The sequence below is a fragment of the Lontra canadensis genome, unplaced genomic scaffold (assembly GCF_010015895.1).
Source record: "Lontra canadensis isolate GAN:19392208 unplaced genomic scaffold, GSC_riverotter_1.0 scaffold13, whole genome shotgun sequence".
Classification (NCBI taxonomy): domain Eukaryota; kingdom Metazoa; phylum Chordata; class Mammalia; order Carnivora; family Mustelidae; genus Lontra; species Lontra canadensis.
The window spans coordinates 12,375,606-12,400,381 of NW_022631007.1; the positions used below are offsets into that span (position 1 = coordinate 12,375,606).

At 48.5% G+C, this 24,776-nt stretch overlaps 2 protein-coding genes and 1 non-coding gene across 8 annotated transcripts in view; all 3 read left to right on the forward strand.

Annotated features, from left to right (window-relative positions):
- Positions 1-12,282, forward strand: part of ATG16L1 (autophagy related 16 like 1) — a 37,498-nt gene extending 25,216 nt beyond the window's left edge. For all 5 annotated transcript variants that reach the window (XM_032857518.1, XM_032857519.1, XM_032857521.1 and 2 more), the window contains 8 exons: positions 1,268-1,338; positions 2,061-2,132; positions 7,468-7,588; positions 7,848-7,953; positions 9,185-9,334; positions 9,479-9,526; positions 9,853-9,954; positions 10,719-12,282. In XM_032857518.1, coding sequence (XP_032713409.1) covers positions 1,268-1,338; positions 2,061-2,132; positions 7,468-7,588; positions 7,848-7,953; positions 9,185-9,334; positions 9,479-9,526; positions 9,853-9,954; positions 10,719-10,812 — 764 coding nt within the window. In that variant the 3' untranslated portion in view covers positions 10,813-12,282. The remainder of the gene's footprint in view (positions 1-1,267; positions 1,339-2,060; positions 2,133-7,467; positions 7,589-7,847; positions 7,954-9,184; positions 9,335-9,478; positions 9,527-9,852; positions 9,955-10,718) is intronic.
- Positions 6,727-6,953, forward strand: LOC116868003. Its single transcript, XR_004382725.1, has one exon.
- Positions 12,283-14,913: 2,631 nt separating the features above from the next.
- The window catches only part of SAG (S-antigen visual arrestin), a 35,701-nt gene continuing 25,838 nt past the window's right edge, over positions 14,914-24,776 (forward strand). Inside the window, exons 1-3 of one of the 2 annotated variants that reach the window (XM_032857523.1) lie at positions 14,914-16,276; positions 18,869-18,976; positions 24,062-24,196. In XM_032857523.1, the coding sequence (XP_032713414.1) occupies positions 24,122-24,196 (75 nt within the window). In that variant the 5' untranslated portion in view covers positions 14,914-16,276; positions 18,869-18,976; positions 24,062-24,121. Of the gene's footprint in view, positions 16,277-18,765; positions 18,977-24,061; positions 24,197-24,776 lie in introns of those variants that run through there. The other variant, XM_032857524.1, reaches the window with a different exon arrangement.

Consider the following 24,776-nt stretch of genomic DNA (forward strand, 5'->3'; position numbering starts at 1 on the left):
TGGAGATGTTTCCTATTTTATGTTCCCTTTTTATGAACTTTTTTAAGATTTATTTATTTTAAAGAGAGGGGTGTCCTTGGGTGGCTCAGTCGGTTAACTGTCTGCCTTTGGCTCAAGTCATGTTGAGCCCTAGGGTCCTTGGATTGAGCCCCATGTCGGACTTCCTGCTCAGCAGGAAGCCTGCTTCTCCCTCTCCCTCCGCCTGCTGCTCTCCCTGCTTGTGTTCTCTCTCTCTCTCTCAAATAAAATCTTAAAAAATTTTTTTTTAATTTATTTTAAAGAGACAAGGAGAAAGAGAATCTTCAGCAGACTCTGCTCTGAGCACAGAGCCTAACTTGGTGCTTGATTTCAAGACCCTGAGATTATGACCTGCATGAAATCAAGAGTCGGACGCTCAGCCAACAGACATCCAGGCGCCCGATCCCCTTTTATGAATTTGATTTGAATGGTTCCCTAATTGTTTTCTGAGCTTGTCATCCTTAAGGTACCCTTTAAGAAGGGGCTGAATCACATCATCCTGAGACTTGTACTCTTGTCAGTTTGTGCCTACATCATGAAAACTCCTGCATGGGTGTCCAAAGCTGTCTGAGAGCAGGACCCAGGAGCCTGTGCCTGGTGAGGGAGGCTGGGGTGAGGGGAGTGCTGGTAGCCAGTTGGACTGCCAGAATCTTCAGTTTCCAGAGACAGAGGAAGTGTACAGACAAATTCCAGAAACTCCAAACTAGCTTCACTGGCATTCTAAGGACTAGCCAGTAACTCATAACTTAAAAAAAAAAAAAAAAATTCAAACTCTAATGAGAATTCACAGAGAGATTGTGAAAAATTTAATGGTGAGGTTCTATAGAAGTGATTGTTAAATCGACACAAATACTTATCAGACCCAAAGGTGTATTTATCTGAATTAGAAATTTTTACTGAGGAATAGCAGAACTAAAACTCTATCTCTAGACGGATTGACATTTCTTTAAAATTCCTGCACTTACTTCTTTGTAAAGGGAATTGAAGACTTTAAATTTTTGAAGAGAACAGGGAGCACCTGTGAAGTGCTGGGCCCTGTGTCGGCTTACACACTCGTGGCTCCAACAGCTGCCCAGCTGTCCTCTCTGGTCTCACTGCGGTGTTTGTCCTCCTGCTCTCCGATGCTGCATCCGTGCAGGACAGCTGTTCTTTGCAGCCTCTGATTGGCTTCCACTCTGTTTCAGGTGCCCCAGTGTAACATAGGTGTTGACCTTACTTTCCTTTGTCTCCTCTATCTTCCTTTATCCAGATAAATGTGAGTTCAAGGGCTCCCTGTCTGGCAGTAATGCAGGAATTACGAGCATCGAATTTGACAGCGCTGTGAGTATCCCATGGCTGTGGAAATGAGTGCGCCTACAGGGGCTTAGAAACCATTTAAGACATCGGGTTCTTGAAATTTAAAAATTACTCAGACGATTTCCCTGCTGTTCTGTATCTTAAGTTCCATCAGTTTTAGATCAGGATGCAAGAAGATGGTAAATTCTGAGCTGGTTGTGACGGTGTTGCAATCTGGGTGGGGGGGGGCAGGTCTGCAGGGCCCCAGCCAGTCAGTTCTCTGCAGGCTTGCTGAAGGTCCCAGCTGAAGCCTGGCGATGCAGGGGGATCCACAGGGGTCTAGCTAGGTGCGTGAGAGACAGGCGGGTCTCAGGGAGAGCAGTTTTGGGAGGTTGCAGGAGGGGAGAGCCGGTGCCTCTGGGCTCTGCAGCTTAGACTGTGTAGACAGTTGGTACTTACTGTTACTGAAGGTTGTGGAGGGGATGGCTGATGAACTCGAGAGGACAGGTTACAGTTTGAGCTGGAGAGTCTGCAACGTTCCAGCGGGAGGGCAGGATTGAGCAAGTTCAGGAGCAAAGTGGATTTACCATGGTCAGTGGGTTGACGGACTACTGGGAGTAATGGTCGGTATTCACAGCTTAGTAGATCCTTTTGAGCATCTAATAAGCCTTTTCTGGACTCAATTCTTAGGGAGTTTGTATTGTGTGGACTGAAATAATCTATTTTATCTAAAATTTGTCTCCCCCCCCACCCCCTTATTCCCATAGGGATCTTACCTTTTAGCAGCTTCCAATGATTTTGCAAGTCGAATCTGGACTGTGGATGATTATCGGTTACGGGTAAGACCCAGTTAAGAAAGTTAGTATAACTTCCAAACTTCATGAGGTTCTTAAGGCACAAAATGTAGGAAATGGCAGGTTGATTTATTAGGAGAATCGTGTTCTCCTAAAAATCATACTTGGTTCCCCACGCCTTTCCCTTTCCCCCTTGGGAAAATTTGTTTCCAAGTTACATTCTTCCTTTGTCCAAGATTCAGTTTCAGAATGGTTGCACGAGGAAGCCATCACATTTCTCATGAAAGACTCGGGGTGTTCCTGTTCCTAAGAACTACGTACTTGGGGCAGGCAGGTGTCTGTTTTAGCAGAACTTCCAACGATCCCAGCATTGTTGTAGAAGTTACATTTGTTACGTCCCAAGACTCATAATGAGCTCCCAGAGTTGAGCTGAAAGTAGGACATAGAAGTGCATGTGGGTACACTTAGGGTTAGCAAGAACCACAACTCTGACACAAGGTGGGAGCAGGTGGCAGGGAAAAGGGGAAGGTCGGGGTCATGTGAAGGAATTCACATGTGAACCCGAAGTTGTTGAGAAGTCGCTTGGCCTCCACAACGAAGACCAAAACTTGATGTTTATAGTACTTTTGTTCTAGTGAAAACCAAATAGCTTAATTTGGGGACATGTTGTTTTTCTCCTTAAGCCTGAAGCAGTTTTCACGTGTGCTCATTAAGAAAAGGCTGTTGAAAGATAAGAGGGAGGCTGAGCTTCTTACGAAGTAAAAAGTTTGACACAAGCTTTTGTACATCAGCTTGCATGAGGCATGGCGTTGAGAGCTTCTTCAAGGGAAATCTGCAGAGAAGGGGAGCTGCCACAGAATGGTCCGTCGCCAGTGGTCTGATGTGAGATGCTGGGATGCAGTTTGGAGAATCTTTGGAAATACACAGTTCACGTGTCTCATAGGCTCTCCATTTTCTTGAAGAAGCTGTAGGGAACACCACCAGTATTAGCTGCTAGTCAGTACCTCATGGACGGTGGTGATCCTTCATTCTGAGTCGGAAGAAGATCCAGGGTTACACGTGATAAGTATGGGGCGGGAAGCTGACAAAGATTACTCCCTTGTGAATGCTGAAGAGCCTGCTCTGTGCTCTTGTCTGAATGCAGGAACAGGGAGGTGGGCCACTGGGCCCCCGTGGGCAGGGCTGGACCTTTTGCTAAAGCAGTAGTCCCATCTGTTCCAATGCTTGAACAAGTTTTCAGTAGCCACCCTCCACTTCTGCACCCTCAAGGTGGCCTGGCCCGTCCTCACCCAGCATGATAACCTGCTGTGGGCTGTGCTGTGCTCTCTTAACCATCGATCCCTTACTGGATTCTTGCAACAGGGTTGAATACGCCTGCAGTTCTTAGTTTGCCTAAAGAAAAAGGGACTTTTCTTGAGTGGCTCCGATGGGTCAGACCCAATACCGAGGTATTGTATGTACCCTACTGCTTTTTTCATCCCCAGGGGAACAAGGAGGGATAGGTTACGGAAAACCAAGGCTCAGTCAGATAAGCCCACAAAATTGCCTAGAGTCCCCCCAGCTACCAGATGAGAATGGGAACTGGGCTCCTTGCTTTTCTCTGACCTGGATTATTCTAGTGTCTCTAGAGACTGAGGTACAGCATACCTGTCTCACCATGAAGAGGGACATACAGTCTTCCTTACATTGTAGGCCATTAGAGGAGAAAAGCAAGCAGTTGAGGGCTCAGCCAGTTGTGCAGGATGATATTTTCCATTGGAAAAGAGTTCTGTCCAGGTGGCCATCAGCTCTTGGGTTGGACACAAGAAGGGGACCTGCGGGTGGGAGCCAGACCTGGAAGACAAAAATCATAATGTTGGGAAACTCTTCAAGTGAGCTAATCTGCAAGAGTGGGCTGAGTTTCACGGGAGAAAGCACTCGGTGCTGGAGCACCAGGCTTCCGCTGGGGTTGCTGATGGGTTGGGCTGGTGCTAGGATAGTAGCTTCTGTAGCTGGGCTAGCTGACTTTGAGGGCTTCTGGCCCTCTGTGTGTGTGTGTGTGATGAAGATCAGGATGAACATCCTCTGGATAAACACCTGCTCTGGGACCACAGAACACACGTGGATTCTTAACGGGGTCCAGGAAGTAAATGCGCTCCCTCTCGTAGGAGGCTCTGGCTTCTACTTAGACCCTAGTTAACAGAGGATGTCGGAAGTCACAGAGGTGTGTGTTCGGAAATCCAGGACCCAGGCCCATAGTTTTTCTGGTAAGGGAATGGTGTTGGCAGAGACCAGAATGCAAGGAGCAGCTGGCTGAGCGCTTGCTTTAAAATCCTTGTAGTAAAGGTGTGCTAGAGACCGCCTGGTATTTACAGAGGACTCCTTTGAAGAGCAGGTGTTTTAGATTCCCTTAAAAATCCAGAAGGTCCTTGCAAAACTGCCTAGCTGCTCTCTAAAATGTGACTTGAACGGGGTTGAACAGCCCACCTTTTTCACTTCTCTAATGTGGACGTAGAAAAATAAGCACAGTGACGAGACTGGCTTTCAGATGGTGGTTTTTGCTTCAGAAACATCCTCATTGAGTTCTGCATTTTTTCTGGGGTCAGTTGACCGGTTGGTGCTAATGGTGGTTGCCTGCATGGTGGGTGGTCCCCAGGTCTCTCCTGAGGCATGGGGGAGCACCTGGCAGGGCCCTGGAGAAGAGAGGTTGAAGCTGCTCTGATGTCTGAACACGCTGCCCCATCTCTTAGGAGCCGCTGTTTGAAAAAGGAAGGTAAAACCTGAAAATTAAATAAATTGAATTGAATTAAATATTGAAAAGAAATGTCAGAAACACTGGGTGGATAAAAATTTTACATAAATCTGATGCACTTGAGATAAGGACTTTGTAAATCATGGAAAAAAGCCTGGAGGAGGCTGCATTCCATACCTTTGTGAGCAAGGAATAGGGAGCCTGTCAGCTGTATTTCCTCCAAGGATGAGATTTGCAGAAGGCCAGACTTTAAAAAGCAAGCTAACACACATAAGAAGAGCCAGGAAAGGGGTGCCTGGGTGGCTCAGTGGGTTAAACCTCTGCCTTCTGCTCAGGTCATGATCTCAACATCTTGGGATTGAGCCCCACATCAGGCTCTCTGAGCCTGTTTCCCCCTCTCTCGCTATGCCTGCCTACTTGTGACCCTCTCTCTCTCTGTTCCAAATAAATAAGTAAAATATTGAAGCAGAAGAAGGAAGAAGAGGAGCCAGGAAATAACAGTATCTGTTTTCTTTCTTTCATCAGTCCAGCAGTTTTATCGGGGAAAGCTGTGTGCCCATAGCTGTTTGCCGTAGCACCCTTAGTGCTCATGAGATGTAAAGTGACCTAGGTGTCCGCTGGGCATAGAAATTACCATTAAATTGTAATTGCCACTTGACAATTACTTAACTATCAGAGTAACTTTGAAGGCTCTTAGTGGTTGGAGGAAGGAAGAGCATTAATGCTTCCAGCAGTGAGCCTTGTACACGGGGCACCTTGTTTGGTCCTTTTACCGAAACAGTGGGAGGAAGAGGTGGTTCTTTCGCAGATGTTTGAGCCCTGACTGTTCAAAGCCAGAGCGTTGTGACCCCAGAGCTGGAGCATCTTCAGCTGTCACGTGGGAAACTACTTCTGCTGTAATGTGAAAATGGCAATGGATAGTTTTTTTTTTTTTTTTTAATTTATTTATTTGACAGAGAAGGAGATCACAAGTAGGCAGGGTGGGGGGGACCCATGTTCCTTGCTGAGCAGAGGCCGATGCGGGGCTCAATCCCAGGACCCTGAGATCATGACCTGAGTCCAAGGCAGAGGCTTACCCCACTGAGCCACCCGGGCGCCCTATCAGCAGTGGATAAATTTTTAGGAGTATTTGCACATGAGAACGATGAAAGTATTAACACGCATTTAGTAGTGTTCACAGAAATGAGTGCTCACAAGCCTGTTTATGAGCAGTGTCTCTTTCTCCGGAGTCTGCCAACTGAGATTTTACTGCGGTAGGATGAAAGAAAACAGTGAATGTACCCAAAACTTTGCTTTCTTTGATGATGTAGTTCTTTTTTCCGAACTTAATTTACCTAGCATGGGGCGTACTCTTCCTGAGCTGAATGTCTCCCCATGAACCGTACAGTGTGGATGATCTGTGCTGGGTGGAATCCTTACTCCCGTACTGTACTGAATGTAAGCCTTGTTGAGGGAGTGTTCGGGATCTTACGAGAAGGATCTGTGGGAGGTTTTTATACAGCCATAGCACAGCTGCCCCCTGGCTGGCGCATTTGTCTGATGTCGTTCAGTTTCAGAGAGTTTAAATGTGGGAGAAACGAACCTTCGAATCTGTGCCAGCTTCTCCCTTCGGAAGGGAGAAATATGTGTGGGCCTGGGTTTTCTGTTTCTGTGGTGAGGTGGCGTTCCTCCACTGAGCAGGGAGGGAAGATGGGTTTCAAAAATTCTCACACTAAACATTTCACAAGGAACTGTGAGATCCCGTCTTTGGGAGTCAGTGTGGAAACGCTGTAAGTAAGTTAGCAGTTGTAGTAAGTATATGAAAGCTTTTAAAGGTTTATTTATTGGTTGGTTAAAAAGAAAACCTCAACGAATACCTTCTGAGCCGTTGGGATTTCACACCTAGAAGCATGCCAACCTGCACTGGAAAATCCATGAGGAGTAGTGAAAGGTCCGACTCCCAGGGTCCCCTCCCTACACCCCTGGCATCCCCTTGGGCTCCAGTAGTGCTGTGATGGGCGGAAGGGTGGCTGGTGCTGGGCAACGCCCCAGGGCTGTGTTCCTTGGTGAGAACCCCCCCCAGCCAGCTGCTAAGGGGTTTCATTGTTGGGGCTGCTGGTACCTGTGGTTATGGTCTGACATTGCAAGCTGAGATCTCTGATTGAAAAAACCCCCAGGGTTTTTAATAGTTTATTTAGAGAGTCCTGATGTTTCCTTTCATAAATTATGCCTGCAGGGAACCAGTCTGTTCTGACTTTAAATAGGGTCTGGACTTTCAGAGGCACTGGGTGAAATCTAGGCTTTGAAAATTTCTGTAATTTGATACAATCCAGATTTACAGAGAAGGTTGCAGAAATCCTACAGACCTGTGGTATCTGTAACAGTTTATTTCAAAAAGGTCCTCCAACTGCCTGTCCCTTTTTTTAAAGTTGGCACTAGTGGTGTTGGATTTTTTTTTTCCTATACGTTATTTGTGCTGGGAGATTTATGCTCTTCCTCTTGATTCCTTACCTCTGGGCCACACTGAAAGATAGGCTTTCTGGACGTTTTGCCGAGCCACATATCCTTTTGTCTGAATATTCCTGACCAGATCTTTGGGTGTTTGGAGAAGCCAGCTCTTCCAGCATGGTGTGTCCCCACGGCTTACCCCAGCTGTGTTCTCTCTCCTAGCACACTCTCACAGGACACAGTGGCAAAGTGCTGTCTGCCAAGTTCCTGCTGGACAACGCGCGTATTGTTTCCGGAAGTCATGACCGGACCCTCAAGCTCTGGGATCTCCGCAGCAAAGTCTGTGAGGAAATTTAGTCTCTCTCTCTCTGTACAATTAGACGTTAACCACAAGGTGTTTGTTGCCACACGTGATAGAGTTTGAATTTCAAGTCTGGTTTCGTATTCAGAGTGGCGTTGAGGTAGCGACAGTTTTCCGTGTTTGAGAGTGTGTTTAAATAAGGAGTTCCAGTTACTCAGGGTGAGAGGAAAGCGATGCTCCCTGCACAGCAGAGGCTGTGCAGGGGCCTCTGCTCGATGACTAATGTTCACTTTTCTTTCAGGCATAAAGACGGTGTTTGCAGGATCCAGCTGCAACGATATCGTTTGCACGGAGCAATGTGTCATGAGTGGACATTTTGACAAGAAAATTCGTTTCTGGGACATCCGGTATACTACCCCAGAGCTTGGTGGGGGAGGCAGATGAGAGGGTCTTCCCGTGGTAGAGCTCTGAGGAGGTTTTGTTTACAGGGTGTACTTTTTTAAGATCCCCCAGAAGTGGCAGAAATGAGCTTTAGTCCACATTTGTCTCAGTAGTTTGATATTCTTTACCGTGAAGTAGACAGTCGTGTTCAGTGATCACTTACGAGCACACTCTCTGTGCTTAGGAGGCACTTTTTCAGCTGCTAGGAAAATGAAGATGGACAGCTAGGTAGTTGGAAATGTCACAAGTCTGCACGGGGTTCGGAAGTAGAGCCAGGCGCCTTAGTCCAAGGATATGAGAGAACACCTGTCAGGATGAGTCTTAAGAAGGGAGTGTGCACCACATGACAGAAAGCTCCTGACAGACTTTCCAGACAGGACAGCAGGATAGCCTGGGAGATCGGGCCGTGGGCAGACAGGACTAGCCGGTGGTGGGTTGGGATCAGATGGCTGTTTGTTAAGTGACTTGCTCTTGTAAGCCATCGGGTGTTTTAACAGAGGACCTCTCTGCACAAGTGAGTAGATGGTGCGGGTGGCGTTGAGATGGCGTCCTAGGAGCCGGGACCTCATCCAGCAGTAAAGGAGGTGTGGAGGGGAAGGGATTTGAGGGAGCATTCGCACATGACGGGTGAGGAAGGGGAAGACTGAGGCCAGACCAGTGACTAACATACCTAGGGCGGGAACTCTGCCCTAGAGTCTAGCTGCACACCTGGCATCACCCAGCTGGACTTAGGGAGCCCTGGAGCTGAACTTGTAAGGCAGGGAGCCTGCAACAGGCCACATGTTTGTCCCAGACCCATCAGAGCAAGTTTCTGGGCCCTTGGCCACATTGACACGTCATCACTGGAAGAGTACTGAATGGGTCGCAGGCCTGCTTAGCTTGTGCTGGGCCGAAGCTCCCTGATTGGCAGTTACTGTAGCATTTCTCCAAATGGGCGAGGAAGTTAATTCTTCCCCAATTCCAAGTTCTGGTACTTAAACTATAACTATAGAATGTATTGTTAGAAAAATAGTAAAAGCAGTTACTGAAGTGATTTTTAGAAGGTTGGGACACACTCGCTGTTCTTGAAAAGTATGGCATTCTAGTCGAATTCCCTCCTTTCCCCTTCTTCTCCGTGGAGCATGGTGTTCTGGTCAACACAGGGAAGTGCCGACACTTCCGTGTTCCGTCTTCTCAGACTCCCCGTCACTTCTGTAGATCAGAGAGCATCGTCCGAGAGATGGAGCTGCTGGGCAAGATTACCGCCCTGGACTTAAACCCAGAGAGAACAGAGCTTCTCAGCTGCTCTCGTGATGACCTGCTGAAGATCATCGATCTGCGGATCAATGCTGTCAGACAGACGTTTAGGTAACTGGAGACATGCTGGTTTGGGTTTTATTTGACCCTTGCTGTTTTTCTGGGGGTCCCATGAACACCAGAAGCCCTGACCCTGCTTTCTCAAACCCCGAGTGGTATGACCTCTCGGGGTAACAGTGCCGTTGTTGGTTTCAGCGCGCCTGGGTTCAAATGCGGCTCTGATTGGACCAGAGTTGTGTTCAGGTGAGTAGCGCTTCTCCTCCTGTCCTGCCCCACCTCCCCAGCTGGTGCATGTGGGAGTTGGAGGTGGGGGGCATGTGTTCACTGACTAACCCTGAGGGAGTGTCCAGGAATGACCTGGAAGTTCGCCTTTAGGGGTCACTATATCTCTGTCTCCTTCCTTTCTGCTGTTCCTAAGAGCTGTTGGAGAGCTTCTAGGGAAGGTGGGCTCTGTGCAGAAGGGCAGCCCCCTTTCCTGGTTCTCGGCTCTCCCTGCCCAGTGCTTCTCCCACGGGCTGCTGAACTGGGGGTGGGTGCTTGACACTTTTCCGGTCTTACTTGTTCTGCAGCCCTGATGGTGGTTATGTGGCAGCGGGCTCAGCTGAGGGCTCTCTCTACGTCTGGAGCGTGCTCTCGGGGAAGGTGGAGAAGGTCCTTTCCAAGCAGCACGGGTAAGGGGAATCCTGGTAGCCCCCCAGGTTTTGTGCAGGTGCTGTGACCTCATCTCCGGGGTCCTGCCCCTTTGGGCATGGACTGAGCCCTGGGAGGGCGTTGTGGGCTCACTGGCTGCGCTGTGAGCGAGGTCACTGAGGGGAGCCTGGGGCCATTCATGCAGTACAGCAAGCAGCAGTGTTTGCTTAGGGATGTGACAGGCTCTCTAGTTAGAGCCCTTCGAGTAGTGACTGCTGGAGAAAGCTTAGGAAGATCACCTAGCGTCTCCTCTCTGCTTCTCCTTCTCCCTTCAGAGCCCCATTCCCCAGGAAATTGACTGGCTGTAAACCCCGGTTTTCACTCTCAGTACTCCCCCTGGCTCTTGTTTCTCTTAGCTTTGTTCTCTCCACCCAAGCTCAGCTGCTAGTTTTAATGGAGACAGGGCTTTCCTCCAGAACCATCTCTCCTTGCTCCCAGGGGCAGTGGCCATTATCCACTCCCAAGTCGGGCCCCCGAGGCTCTTGTCAAAGGGTGAAGTCTACCACCTTAGGGTAGACTTGGTTCCACCGGATTCCTTTCGTTCTTTTTGTTTCTAACCTGCTTCCTTCAGTACAGTGTGGGGTTCCTTTGAGTTTCTGTGCTCATTGCCAAGGGCCTGCCTGTGAGTGGCAGCAGTCCTGGTGAGTAAGCCAGGCGTTGGAGAGAGCCTTTCTCCCGGAATGCAAGGGGGCCTGGCGTTCAGCTCACTAAGATCTCACAGATGTTTTGACCTCTCCCTTTGAAGCTCGTCCATCAATGCAGTAGCATGGTCCCCTTCTGGCTCCCATGTCGTCAGTGTGGACAAAGGAAGCAAAGCTGTGCTGTGGTCAGAGTATTGATGGCACCTTCGAGAGAGAGAGAGAAAGGAGCTGAAGTCGGAGAAGCACCCAGGCTCCTGTGGCGGCTCTGTCCTGGCAGGTGGTGTGTTGGGTGTAGCTTCGATCTCCAGAGACGAGCTGGAGCCTCGTGGTGCGTGGCCTGCCTTTGAACAGGATTTCTGAGGATTTTAGCTGAGGTCTCTAATGGCCTGAAAGGATAACACTGAAAAAATCTGGCCCTGCAGTCACTTAGCAGGGGTTCAGGTTCTTGCCTTGATTCAGGTGGGAAACACTACTGGCTCTGATCTTCCATACCTCATCGGGGGGAGCACGGTCACCTGCCGGCTTCCTTACTGGCCGGCAGGGCCAGGAACGCCCCACACGTGTGTGTGGGTGTCAGTTCTCCCTCCGTGCATTCTCCCGTCCTTCCAGAGTCGGTTCTGGCCCAATGCATGTCCTGTTCCCTTGGGATGGTTTTCCTGGTGAACTCGCTTGAATCATTGGATTAACAGAAACCCAAAAAGGATTACCCCTGCCCTCAGCCCACAGGGACTGCCCTGATTTCTGAGGAAACATGGGACTGTGGTTCTCCCTGCTGGTCTCTGTCATTATTACAAGGCTCTTTCTCTGATCTCATCTGATTACTGTTGGAATTTCCTTAGGTCTCCTAAACCGTTCTTAGAAAGCAGCTGTTCTTCAAAGCTTCGGGTTACCTTTCTCCCTAACGATGCTATACACTTATTTCTTGGTCAAGAAATAAATCTGTTTGATTATTAAATACTTTTGGGAAGTAGTAGAGGAAGTGCAGAAACCTCCTCGCAGGGGAAGTGGGCATGCTGTGGGAGTAGAGTGGCTTCCTGCGGCCATCTGTAGACTCCCAGAAAGTTGGCAGGGCGCACGCCACCTTCTTTCTAGGTTTGCCTCGGTGACAGCTGCTGGTGACAAGGGATTGGAGGCCTCGAATGTATTAGCCTGGAGCCAGCAGTTCCGGGTCACTGCCCCTTTGCCAAGCCTATGTGCAATACCCCTCGGTGCTTTAGTGCGAGAAGCCCATTCCAAGAAGCATGGGAATGTCATCTTTAGGTGTCAGGAGTTCGGATCAAGGCCAGGGAAAATCTGGCCTGTGGCGCTTTTTTTTTTTTTTTTTCTTAAAACATTTATCTTTACCATTTTACCTGTGTATATCATTTTAGTTCCTGAGTGACTGAAACACCAGTACTTTCATCACTTTTTAATTTGCACTTTATTTTTTTCCTTCCACACTTGTTCTCTGGACAGCTGTGGGTAGGAGAGCTGGAGCTGGGTGAGGAGGGGTGCCGTGTCCATCCTCCCTCTCTCCCTGGCCCTCCTCCCCCCGCCCCTTCCAGCTTGCTGCTCCAAGAGCTCAAGGGGAGGTAGAATTCGCAGGCCAGGGCGCATCTTTTATTTATTTATGTTGCCCAACAAAACTTGATTGTAAATAAAAAAGAAATCGGTTATATACTTTTCAAACTCTGTGTCTCTTCATGGTTATTGTGTGCTCCTCTGTCTTTCCAAGAAAAAGCTGTTTCTTTCATCTGTTTTCGTGGTATTTGTTCATTTGTAAATAACAGCTATTTTCCTGGGGTCTCTCCTCTTCGTTCATCATTCGAGCCTCCGTTACCACTGCCTGTAAACCAGCATTCCAGTTTCACTCGCATGTAAGTCTTAGGATCTCATGAATCCTGCATCTGTCCCGTGAGCGCCCAGCGCACTCACAAGACCCCTGCCATCAGCTCTGTGCTGCAGCTGGTGAGAGTACCCGGTTTCGCACTGGAGACTTTGTCCATAGGATCGATGATGAGCCTTACCGGTCTCCGCTGGTCTCCGGCCTCTTCGCTGAAGGGCCATGAATTACCTCACAGAAGAGTGATGTGTTCGCAGGGCCTTGGGTCTCTAGTAAGCACCCTTGTGCTGGGACAAATCCTGATCTCCTGGAGCCACCACCCCCACCCCAAGACCTCTGTCTATTCCCTTATGACGACTGTTTGTGGGGGGGGAGACAGCCGAACATCCACTTCGCCCAGCACCTGGGGGCAGGATTCTTTTGTGACCTGAAGTCTCAGAGGCAGCCAGCAGTCTCCAAAAAGCCAAAGGAGTCTTTTGTAGTCACTTTCAAGAAGGGTAAGTCATTCTTAAAAGAGGTGTGAAGTAAGCATTGCAATAACCTCCAACTATCCTGTTTTCTTTGAACTTGGAGGGAAGCTTGGCTGCTCTCCACTTTGAACAAAGAGAGGTTTTGGTTTGAGATCCATCTGTATACCGTGAAGCTCTCTTCAGGTCACCTGACTGCCCTGGCTGAGTGTATTTGTGTGGGCTCACACGGGCGGTGGGGGAGGACTTCATCTGACTCATGGTCCTGATACCCCCCAAAATCTGTCCAATCGTCTGGGACCCTCCCTGCTGCTGCAGCTTCTGCTGGTGGGGGTAGGAGATGGTCGCAGGAATTTCTCCATTTCCCAGATGAATCTGGGTGGTGGGAGCTGGTGTGCTCCCTGGTAAGTGATGGCAGCTTTGACCCAGACATGAACATACCTCAGAAGTTGAGGATTTTAAAAACATTTTTTAAATGAACTTACGTTCCCTAGGTCATTTCCCAAAATAGTGTGATAAATCAAGGTCAGTGCCTTATTCTTAAAAGTACATGTCACATACGTACTAGCCTTTGTCCTGTAAGTCCTGCAAAGCCCCTCTGCATCTTTCGCATCGTGGCATGCAGGAGAATTTGTGTGGACACTCAGGTAATCTCAGCCTGGAGGGGCCAACCTGGCCCCAAGGGTGGCTTGGTTAGGAAGTTCCAGATCTCTTGTGCAGAGCTACCTGTGTTTTCGTGTGGCACAGCATGACCCTGCTTTTAGAGAACTAGATGTTTTGAAAGGTGCACTTGAAACCCCTCACCCGTGTGGGCACCAGGAAAGAGCGGCCCTGATGAAATTCCCCTCTGAGACTGCCGGATTGCAGAAACCACAAACATTTCTGGGTTCCTGTGAGGCCTCAGATCATAATCAGAAGCCTATGGCTCTCAAACCTTGTGATCTGTGAACTGTGTCCCGTGTCACAACTTGGGGGGAGTTTCATAGTTAACTGAGAAGCTCTTCCAGCATCCTGACCCCTAGTGAGCACCACGCCTCCAGTCCACACACCCCTCCAGGCCTACAGGGTGAGGCTGCCACCAGATGGCCTGGGGCTGGCCACAGGGTTGACTTTACTCCACTCCATCTTTTCTCTTGTGCTGTAAGGAAATGCCCACTCGCTAGAAATCCCAAGTTTTCTTTTTGAAGATTTTATGTATTTATTCAACAGACAAGAGACCACAAGTAGGCAGAGAGGCAGGCAGAGAGAGAAAGAGGATGAAGCAGGCTCCCTGCTAAGCAGAGAGTCCGATGCAGGGCTCAATCCCAGGACTCTGGGATCATGACCTGAGTCAAAGGCAGAGGCTTTAAACCACTGAGCCACCCAGGCGCCCAATCCCAAGTTTTCAAGCCAGTAATAAACTTGGGGAATCTTTTTTTTTTCTTTTTTTAAGATTTTTATTTATCTATTTGACAGAGAGAGATCACAAGTAGGCAGAGCAGCAGGCAGAGAGAAAGAGGGAAGCAGGTTCCCTGCTGAGCAGAGAGCCCGACGTGGGGCTCGATCCCAGGACCCCGAGATCATGACCTGAGCCGAAGTCAGAGGCTTAACCCACTGAGCCACCCAGGCACCCCAAACTTGGGGAATCTTGAGGAAGGTGAAATATACCCATTTGTATAGATTCTGGAAGAAAATTTAAAAAAAGTGGTACAGTCCAGTAAAATTACTTTTTAATCTGCTTCACCTCCACATAATTTGATTTTCGTACCTCAGGGAGCTTTGGCTTCATAGCACAGCCCTACTGGTTTCCATCTATGCCTCCCAACCCTTCCCTGCCTTCATTCCAGATACTTCGATCCTCTGTGTGCTCCAGCCATGCTGTGCTCCTCAAACACTCCCACTCTCCTTTGTGAGTTTTCCCCTGGGCTACACAGCCCTCGTTTAACCCTGACTGACTGACAGGCTCAGTGAGCTCACCCACAAAAAGTGGCCCCAAAATCTGAGGAGGCAGAGCAAACATTTGTGTGTTCAGTCCAGATTCAAATATTCCCAGTTGTTTCAACAGTGGGTGTTTACTATGGGCTTGTTTGGATCAGGATTTAACATAACAAACTACCTTAAAATGTAATTGTAATGGCTTAAAACAGTGATTATTTCTCACAAACCTGTGAGTGGGCCGGGCTGACCCAGTTGGGGATGAATGGTAGAGGGTGCCCTCACATCTGGCAGGCAGCTAGGAAAGCAAGAATGATGCAGCAAGATTGCACCCATCAATGTGCGGGCACTTGTCATTATGCCCATGTTGCCTTGTCCCATCTCACTGGCCAGAGCAGATGGCACGAGCACCCTTGCCTGAGTGTGGGGCGCCACCCAGCAGAATTGGGACAGACAGGAATGAATTGGAGCTGTTATGGCAGTTGTCCACAATAAGGGCTCCGTTCTGTTCTCCTTTTGGGTCTTTTTTATTCTAGAGCAGTATCTGTTGCTGACTTTTTTTTATGCCCCACGCTGGATCTGGTTGACTTTCCCCATAGAATTGGTATGTGTGTCCCAGATGGGAACAGTAGCCCTGTGCACAGCCATGTGCCAGGCTTCTGTGGCTCTGCCCTGACCCTAGACATGGAGAGGAGGGCAGGTGAATCGGGCTCTGGGCTTTGTGTTCCCAGAGCAATAGCCTTAGGAGATGGTTGGCAGTTAAGCTTGTGAGCCAGGCCAGGCAGCATGCAGGCTGCGCGCACTCTGGTTTCTGGTTAGGAAGCCCTCAGTGCTGCTGCTCCCTAGAGTACATGCCCAGATGGTTCTAAGAACCTGTACGTCAATTCTCAGGAACCCCGCTGCCCCGCTGTGGTGCTCAGCATCATGGACGCTGAGTCAAGTTCGTATTTAGTAGACTGAATCAGCAAAAACCTAACCAGACAGCCCCAGAAGGGTGGGTCGTTAACCAGCCAATGGGACGAATGACGAGGAGGGAGGGAGAGTAGTTAAAAACCTAAGAATAAACCACAGAGGAAGCAAAAGTATTGCGTAGATAGTGTTCTGTGCGTGCATGTGTAGGTTTCAGGTCACAGTGTAAAAGTCTATTTCTTTTTTACTGGTTTTAAATGTATTGAAATTCACATAAAAGTAACCATTTTAAAGTATATTCACAGTGTTCCACTGCCACGCCTGTCTGGTTCCAGCAAAAAAAGGGACATTTCTGAACCTGGATCAGTGTCCATTTTTTCCGGACTTTTTTGATCTACACCAAGCAGCTGATCTACCTGAAGAAAAGTGTGGGCACTTGTCTTAGCTCGGGCTGCTATCACGCAACACCACAAACCGGGCAGCTCTGACAACAGATACTTCTTCCTTCCGCCTCTGGAGGCTGGTAGCCTGAGGTCAAGGCACCCACCAGGTAGGTTCCCTCCGGAGGCCTTAGCTCGGAGGTCGGAGGTCGGAGGTCGCTGCTGTCGCCCTGTGCTCACCGGACTTGGGAGTGCACTTGCATCGTGGAGAGTGGGTGTCTCTTACAGGGACACTAATCCTATCAGATCAAGGCCCCGCCCTGTGACCTCATCCAACCCTGTTCACCTCCCCGCACCTTGTCACCCTGGGGATTTAGGGCTTCCACTTGTAGATTTGCGGAGGGGCAGTGCATGTGCACAAACATTCATTTCCTCTGAAAGGCCTCCCCCTAAGTGTGCTCAGCTTTAGGAGTGAGCAGCTCAGTTGGTGCTCGGCCACGAAATCTTGTATCGAAGCAGCTTCATGGCCCCTGGAAGCCCCCTAGTGCTGGGACCCATGTGGCATGATGAGGATGAAAAAGAACAGAGGAACACATGGAGGCGCATGTCAGCCTTGTAGGAAAGGACGAGGGGAAGTGCTGGGCAGAATCCTCCACCCCCCACTCTGTGCACGACTCTCCTTTTAAGGGACTCATCTGCACATTTGATGCATCTCCCCAGCCCTGAGAGAGGGCAGCTCACCGGCTCCCCTTCTATAGAGGAAGAAGAGGAAATAGCTGTGAGGCCAGGTACTTCCCCAAGGTCGCGGGGGACCCATCAATGGCTCACAGAACCTTGGACTCCAGCCTGGGGCGGTTTATATAGCATGGAAACCTGGAGCACCAAGTGCCATTCTCAGCACAATGCCTCAAGACGGACATTCAAAATCTGACTAGGGGTGGGACCCCAGCATGGGTGAGGCGGTGGCAATGCCCATGAGAAATGAGCACCTGGGTCCTAATCACAGATGAGTCACCCGTGGAAGAGATTAGATTAACTTGCAGCAAAGGAGGGAAGTAGAAGGGAAGCTGAGCCCTTCCTAACAAAGAATTTTCTTATATGTGACACTGTTTCCAAAAAAGGTGGTAATGATTTCCCCATCCCCAGAAGCATTCAACAACTTCTTATTGTGCATGTTGTGGAGAGAGCCAAGCAAGGGATGGCGTGTGGACTACATTCTTTTTATTATTTATTTATTTATTTATTTATTAAGTAGACTCCATGGTGGGCATGAGCCTCAGTGCTGCAGGGCTTGAACTCACAACCCTGAGTTCAAGACCTGGGCTGAGATCAAGAGTCAGTTGCTTGGGGTGCCTGGGTGGCTCAGTGGGTTAAAGCCTCTGCCTTCGGCTTGGGTCATGATCCCAGGGTCCTGGGATCGAGCCCCATTTCGGGCTCTCTGCTCAGCAGGGAACCTGCTTTCCTCTCTCTGCCTGCCTCTCTGCCTCCTTGTGATCTCTGTCAAATAAATAAATAAAGCTTTAAAAAAAAAAAAAAGTCAGATGCTTAACCGACTGAGCCACCCAGGATCTCTTGGATGATATTCTTTTTTAAAGCATCTGCCCAACTTGAGAACCCCCAGGATACCATTTATGATTTCAGTTACTGTAAACCAGCCCAACCAACAACCACCCTCTACTCCTTAGGCCAGCTGCCCAAGAGGTCCATGCTGGAATTAAGGTGGCTTTTTAAAAGTTCTGATTCCCTGGCATTCTGTAAATAGAGTTGCCCCAGTCTTTTCCGGGGCTCTCTGCTTCAGGGAAACCAAGGCAATGAGGACTCAAGATTTTCATTTTGTAGTTGATGTTTAGCAGGGTGTACCGGTTTTCTTCGTGCATGTGCCCTAATAAAGCCCTAAGACGATAACCTGCCCCTGAAGCCCATAAGCCTCTTAAGCTGAACATCTCCACCCCACCGGCCCTGCGAGCTGGCTGGCACTGCGTCTGCTACCTGGAGGGGAAATGTGGGGCTTGGAGCTTCATCTCACTGGACACCGACTTGAGAGAAGCAAGCGTTGCTGTCACCAGTGGTTCCCAGACTTCGCATTCATAGAGCTGTCAATTTCCAAAATAACTCTAGGGAAAGGCTGACAACTTTTTATTTTGGCCAAGTAAGGATTTTTTTCTAAACTACCATCTACTCTCATCTTTATCTTATAAAAGAAAGGACATTTTGTCCTTACGCTCAGTGGCTGAAATATTTATGACTAAAGTGTCATGATGTCTGCAGCTTACTTTCAGACGCTTCAAAAGGAAAAAACAATAGGTGAGCACACGCACTGAAGTGTTCATTGTCAAATCTCACAGAGGACTATGTGGGTGTTTATTGTGTTATTCCAACTTTTCTCTATATTCTGAACTTCACAATAGATTACGGAGAATGCAAAACTCATGGGAGGGGCAGATAAGGGGTGGCTTGAAATTGGGGGATTGATGGAGGAAATGACCGAAATAGGGGCCCAGGGAACTTTTGGGGGGATGGAAATGTTCTGCCTTAACCATAGTCCTAGTAAAACTCATCAAACTGTACTTTAAAATGGGCAACTTTGCATGTATGTAAAGTGTACCTCAATAACGAAAGAGAGAAAGGACATTTTAATATCCAAAAATTGAGGACTTTATAGCCTTAGAAAAAAGGAGGACAGTCCTTTACAGTGAAGACATTTTGCTCCATGACAAAGCTTACAACAGTGCCCTTGTTTTTCTCATTTTTCTGCCAAGCAGAAATAAATTCATCACAGACCAGAGGCTGGGAATGACTACCAGAGACTATATTTCCAAAAGGAATGAGGTCCAGTATCCAGCCCAACCCCACGTGCCGGGAACTGGCGGGTCAGTGACTGAAATCCATCAGTCTGCACCCTCCCAGCGACCTGGTTTTAACAAAACTATGTTAGAATGGGTGTCCCAAGAGCAGCCACAGCTGCAAGTGGGTCCCAGATGCTGCAGCTCCTCTGATGGGGACACGGAAAGAAACACCCTGGTCATTTGTCTTCCTCTTGTTGGCGTATTTTTAAGGGGAAAAGCAGATACTCTTCTAAATTTATAACAATGTTATCTTTTAACCTTTCTGCTTTAGGAGAAGTAAATGATTTTTGGAGAAAACTTTTAAATCACAGACAAGGAAAAAAAAAAGTGAAACCTGACATACCCACCATACAGAGACCAGTTAGCTCCTTAGTATGTATCCTTGCAGATTATGCATATAATGCGTGTGTGTGTGTATGTGTGTGTATACACACAGAGTGTATGTGTTTGCAGTGTGTATGTGTGTGTGTGTGTGTGTGTATACACACAGAGTATATGCGTTTGCAGGGTATGGTCATATTGCACATGCCATCCTATGACTGTTGTTTGGTCATAATCTCTACCTTCCTATTCCAGGTATTTCTGTCTTACATGTCACCTAGACCATATACAGATTTTCCCGATGGACTCAAATGTCCTATAGATCCTATTTTTCAAATTGGAGATCCAGTCTGGGATCACACATTACATCTGGATGTTGAGTACCTTGAGTGTCTTTTAATCAAATACCTCCCTTTTCTGTGACATCGGCTTATGAAAGACACCAGCTACTTCTCCATTCATCGGGTAGCTCTCTTGTGGTGTCTTCTAGCTTGTTCCTCTATTCCTTGCATTTCTCATAAACTGGAAGTGATGTCGAAATGCTTAATGGATTCCCGTTCACTATTGTGGCTGCTAAGATTGACTGTGGACCTTGCCTGGTCCCCTGTTGTGCAGGCCAGGCTTGCACCTCGTGGTGAGCCCAGGATCCATTTGCCATCACTTTGGTGCTAATAGGGACAGCCATTCCTCCCCACCAACTCTTCACCTGATGGTTTTGACCCCAATGAAGAATCTTTTTTGGAGTCGATCATTTTATCAGTATTTTAAGATGGGTATTTGCTATCATTCAACAATGATAAGACCAACAGATCAGGAAACAATGGCCACTGAAAAGGTAATTTGTTACAGTTCTTGAAAGGAGCGGACAGCCTGTGCCACACAGGGCCACGTGGGGGAAGCACCAGGTTTGGTCAGGAGGCAGAGGTATGGAGGAGGAAAACATGGACAAGAGTTTCCTTATAATTTCCAAGGGGAAGAACTGGTGAGGCAAGATAAGTGGGTTTAGGATTGGAAAGTTTGAATAACTTCATCAGGCTCTGTGATGACGGGCTCTCTCCAGTTGGCTGAATCCTGGTCTGGGGATGATTAGGGTAAGGCAGTAGTGGCTCTGCGTGAGAGCCTGTCCCATGAGGAACCAACGCCACTGCAGTGGCGTCTGGGGTCCGGATTGGTTAGTTTGCATATGAAAGGTAGCTGTTTGCAGTCTCTGGGGAAGGAGTAGCCCTGGGAGGGAGTCTGCCCCTCCCAGCCCAGAGCCCAGGATGTCACAACATCGGAAAGGCAGAAAATAGGGGGCACCTGGCTGACTCAGTCAGAAGACCATGTGACTCTTGATCTCGGGGTTGTGAGTTTGAGCCCTACATTGGGCCTGGAGATTACATAAATAAATAAACAAACAAACTTAAAAAAATAGAGGAAATCAGAAGTCATGATTAATCCACTCAGAGTTTGTCAGAGTGTTTTTCTACTTTCATCATTCCTTTTGCATTTAGTAGCTGGCATTTCTCGGTTTAAAAAAGTTTTCTCCCTTAGAAATTAAAAATACTGTTTCTCAATTTTAACTATTGCCAGCTATCACGCTGTTGTAGTCCAGTGACTCATCCATGTGCTTCAAGTATAATGAGATCCCTCTTCTAGATGCTGGAGATGGGATAGGTGCATAAAGTCAGGGTTCTCTGCACTCCCGGAGCTTATGTGCTAGTGATAATGGGGTGAAGGACAGACAGGAAACAAGATACACAGGTTCTTCTGCATGCGAGACTGTGATGAGGGCAATGGAGAAAAATAATGCAGAGGAGGCCACAAGTTTTGGCGCATGATAGACCGCACAATAGGGCCCAGGTGAATGGGGTCACACTGAAGTAAACACCCAGAGGAATTCAGGAAGCAAACCAAGTGGCTCTCTGTGGGAAGAATGGTCCAGAAGGGGAAACAGTTAAGTGCAAAGGCCTTGAGGCTGGTTTGAAGAAAAGCAAAGACAAAGATGGCCTGGAGCAAAATGGGTGAGTAGTGAGAACTAAGGTCAGGGTACCTGGGTGGCTCAGTCCGCTAAGCTCAGGTCTTGATCTCACGGTTGTGGGTTCAAGCCCTGCATTTTTTTTTTTTAAAGGGACAAAGGTGCCTGGGTGGCTCAGTTGGTTAAGCCACTGGCTTCGGCTCGGGTCATGATCCCAGGGTTCTGGGATAGAGCCCTGCATCGGGCTCCCTGCTCAGCGGGGAGCCTGCTTCTCCCTCTCCCTCTGCTGCTCTACCTGCTTGTGCTCTCTCACTCTCTCTGTCAAATAAATAAAATCTTAAAAAAAAAAAAAAGAAAGAAAGAAAAGAAAGAGGGTTAGAAGTAACAAGGGATCAAATCTTGGAGGGCCTCACAGGCATTGTCTAGGCAGGAGGAAGTCACTGGAAGTTTCCACTCATGCTAGCATTTCAAATGTTAGAACAAGCTTTCTGCTTAGACTTGCTTCATTCTCAGACACCATGTCAAGTTCAATATGTGAATGTGTTAGTGGCCACAATGTCCCATCTGTTTATTCCCTGAATGTTCTTGGAAGCAGCTGTTGAATGCAATGGTGAGGGAAACAACGGGAGGGGCCCCTGCCCTCCTGGAGCCTAGAGTCAAGTAAGGGAAGAGAGACCATGAAATAATTTCCCACACAGTTGTCAAAGGCGACTGTGCCTCCAACCCAGCCTGGGAGGGAGGTTGGGAAAGCCTCCTCTGAGGATGGGACTCCTCTCTTCCAGCATCTGAAGCGTGAAAGGAGTCAGCAACTTGGAGAGAGGAGAGGATTATTCTAGGCAAAAAGAACAGTATGGGGGAGCAGGGGGAACGCAGTGCAGGACAATGTGGAAAGCAGGTGCCCATGTCTTCTCTCAGAGCAGACACTAGGTGGAGAGGACAGATCAGGGTTTGGAAGGGCCTTCTTCCACGTGCAGAAGGGCCTGGCAGCTGAAGAGGGATAGAGTCCGACAGCAGGTGACATTATGGTCCAGGAAAGCAAAGGGGGTGCTGTGAACGCAGGAGAACGCTCTGGGGATGGGATGATGTGGTCAGATTCCAGAGACACTGGGGAGGCAGGGTGTAGGAGAGGGGGCAGATCTGACAAGATTCGTCTCCATAATCAATAGGGCGTGGGGTGGAGGAGAGGAACCTCCAGTTCTGATGTGTTTTTGGAGTAGTGTTGTTGGGGTCCGGAGCCGATGGCCAGGAAAGAATTCTTGAGACGCTTTTGGTGCCAAAATATGATTTTATTAAAGCACGGGGACAGGACCCATGGACAGGACCCATGCTGGCCTGGGATTGTGAGGAACAACTGATTATACACTTTGGGGTTTAGGGGAGTAAAGACAAAGGGAACTTCTGAAAGGATTTTCAGATGCTGAAGAAGACTTACAGGATACTGGAGGCCTGGCTATTGTCAAGCGAAGGTGGTTTTTCTCTCCAGCAAGGCATTAACATTAAGATGGGAGCTTCCTGGAGGACCGTTCTACCCTGCCCACCTCAAGTATTTGTCAGTGGGCTGCAGGTTATAAGGACGGTTAATTTTATCTACATTTCCTCTGGTCTTTGTTTCCCACATGGGTTTGGCTTCTATAAGACCAGGGTTCATCTCCGAGCTTGACATTTCCCCTTGACCTTTTTGTTTCTATCCCCAACCCCAAGGTTGCATTAGCAGCCTGCTGAGTTTAATCAAGTCTGTTGAGCACTTGAAAATCCCCTGTCCTGGTGATACTGGGAGTGAAGGGATAATCAGTCTATTTCCAGAACCCAAAGAGGGTTAGGATAGAAAGTAGCTTTTCTTTAGCTCTCGTCCCTCCCACCACGCCTTCCCCACTGGAGCTCCTACATCTGTGAGCCTCTCTGGAAGGAGACTAGAGGCCTTTGCCTAATGCTTAGAACTGCTGAAACCACCAGTTCACCCATCTCAACACTAATCCCATTTCCACTCTGCTCCTTAAATGGGATTTGGCTTCTGGACATTGAGACGCGGGTGTGGGCCCCCTCTCCAGGTTCCCTACAAATTCCCCCACGCACGTCAAGCCAGGGGCCTCCGCAGGGTCATCTGGTTACATAGAGCAGGGGCCGGCCGCTCTCCCCAGAGGGACAGAGCCCCTCTCCTCGCCTCCTGGGCCCTTCTGGCTGGCTGAACAAGGTACATGGCGGCCACTGATCCAAAGCTTCTCAGACCTCCAGGGCAGGCACAGGGAGAGCAAGGGGCAGGACCACCGGTGTTTTCCTGTGGTCAGTCTGTCTCACTTTCACCTTTTCCGTGTGGTTGCACAGATTTTGCTAGTTAATGAGACTCAGGGTGTGCTGAGGTCCAGACAGCTAAGAGGGCCTTTCCACTGTGTGTCACGCTGGGGAGCGGTGGGAGAACAGGACAGGACTCCTGGGGATTTAACACATTTTCAAATGATATTTGCTAAGTGGTTGTGTTGCGGTTTTCGGGAACCTCTCCTATTCTAATTACCATGGGACATCGTCGTGATAGAATTTTGATTCCAACCTGGCGAAGTGTGCCGATACCAAAGGCTAGTCAGGAAGGCAAACCTTCTAGCTGAGGTTTACTAAGAAATGTTTGAGGCTTATGGAGAAAAAGAAAACACATGTTTGGAAAAAAGCACCCCCTACCCCCATGTGTCATACACACAAGACAAAATCCTTATTTCATCAAACAACAATACTTAAGCAGATATAAGGAAATGTCTCCCGGACGTGCAGCATCTCATGAGCAGGCTTTGTACCCAGAATGTTCTTGACTGCACTCACGGCATTGTTTTACCTCTCTGCAGGCCGCAGACACCAGACGCACACCCCGAGGTGGAAGAAGCCAGCTGCCGACGACAGGGACCATGGCAGCCAACGCAAAGGGCAGCAAGTCTGAGCCAAACCACGTGATTTTCAAGAAAGTCTCCCGGGACAAGTCGGTAAGTGGTACAGAAGTGAGTGGCGTGATGGGGGAAAAAAATAATATATATTTTTTAAAGGATCTTTCTTGAGAATAGACCCAGGGCACCTGGCTGAGCATGCAGCTCCCGATCTCATGAGTTCAAGCCCCATGTTGGGTGTAGAGATTGCTTTAAAAATTTTTTTTTTTTAAAGAAATAGACACGATCAACACCAGATTCCTGAGAGGTTGAGGGAAGCTCCGTGTCTGTGTTCTGTCTCTATTTTGCAATGAATGATCAATGAGACATAATTGAATGAACGAATTGAACATGTAGAACTTCTTTTCAGTCTCCTAAAGAACCTAACTCTGAGACCCTTAATTTTCTCCTTGTCTCTCAGCCCCCACCCCCTTACTTCCAATTTTACTTCTTTTCCTAGCTGCCCTTGAAACAATGACTTGACATTTCAAACACTGTTTTGTCGATAGTAACTCATCTGGTCTTTTGTCATCTCATTGCCTGCCAGGGGAAAGCCCTAGTGCTGGACCAAGGCAGCTCTATCTTCTGTGTGCCTACCCCAGCCACCATGCCCTCAGTCCTCACTTGGCTCGGGGTCACT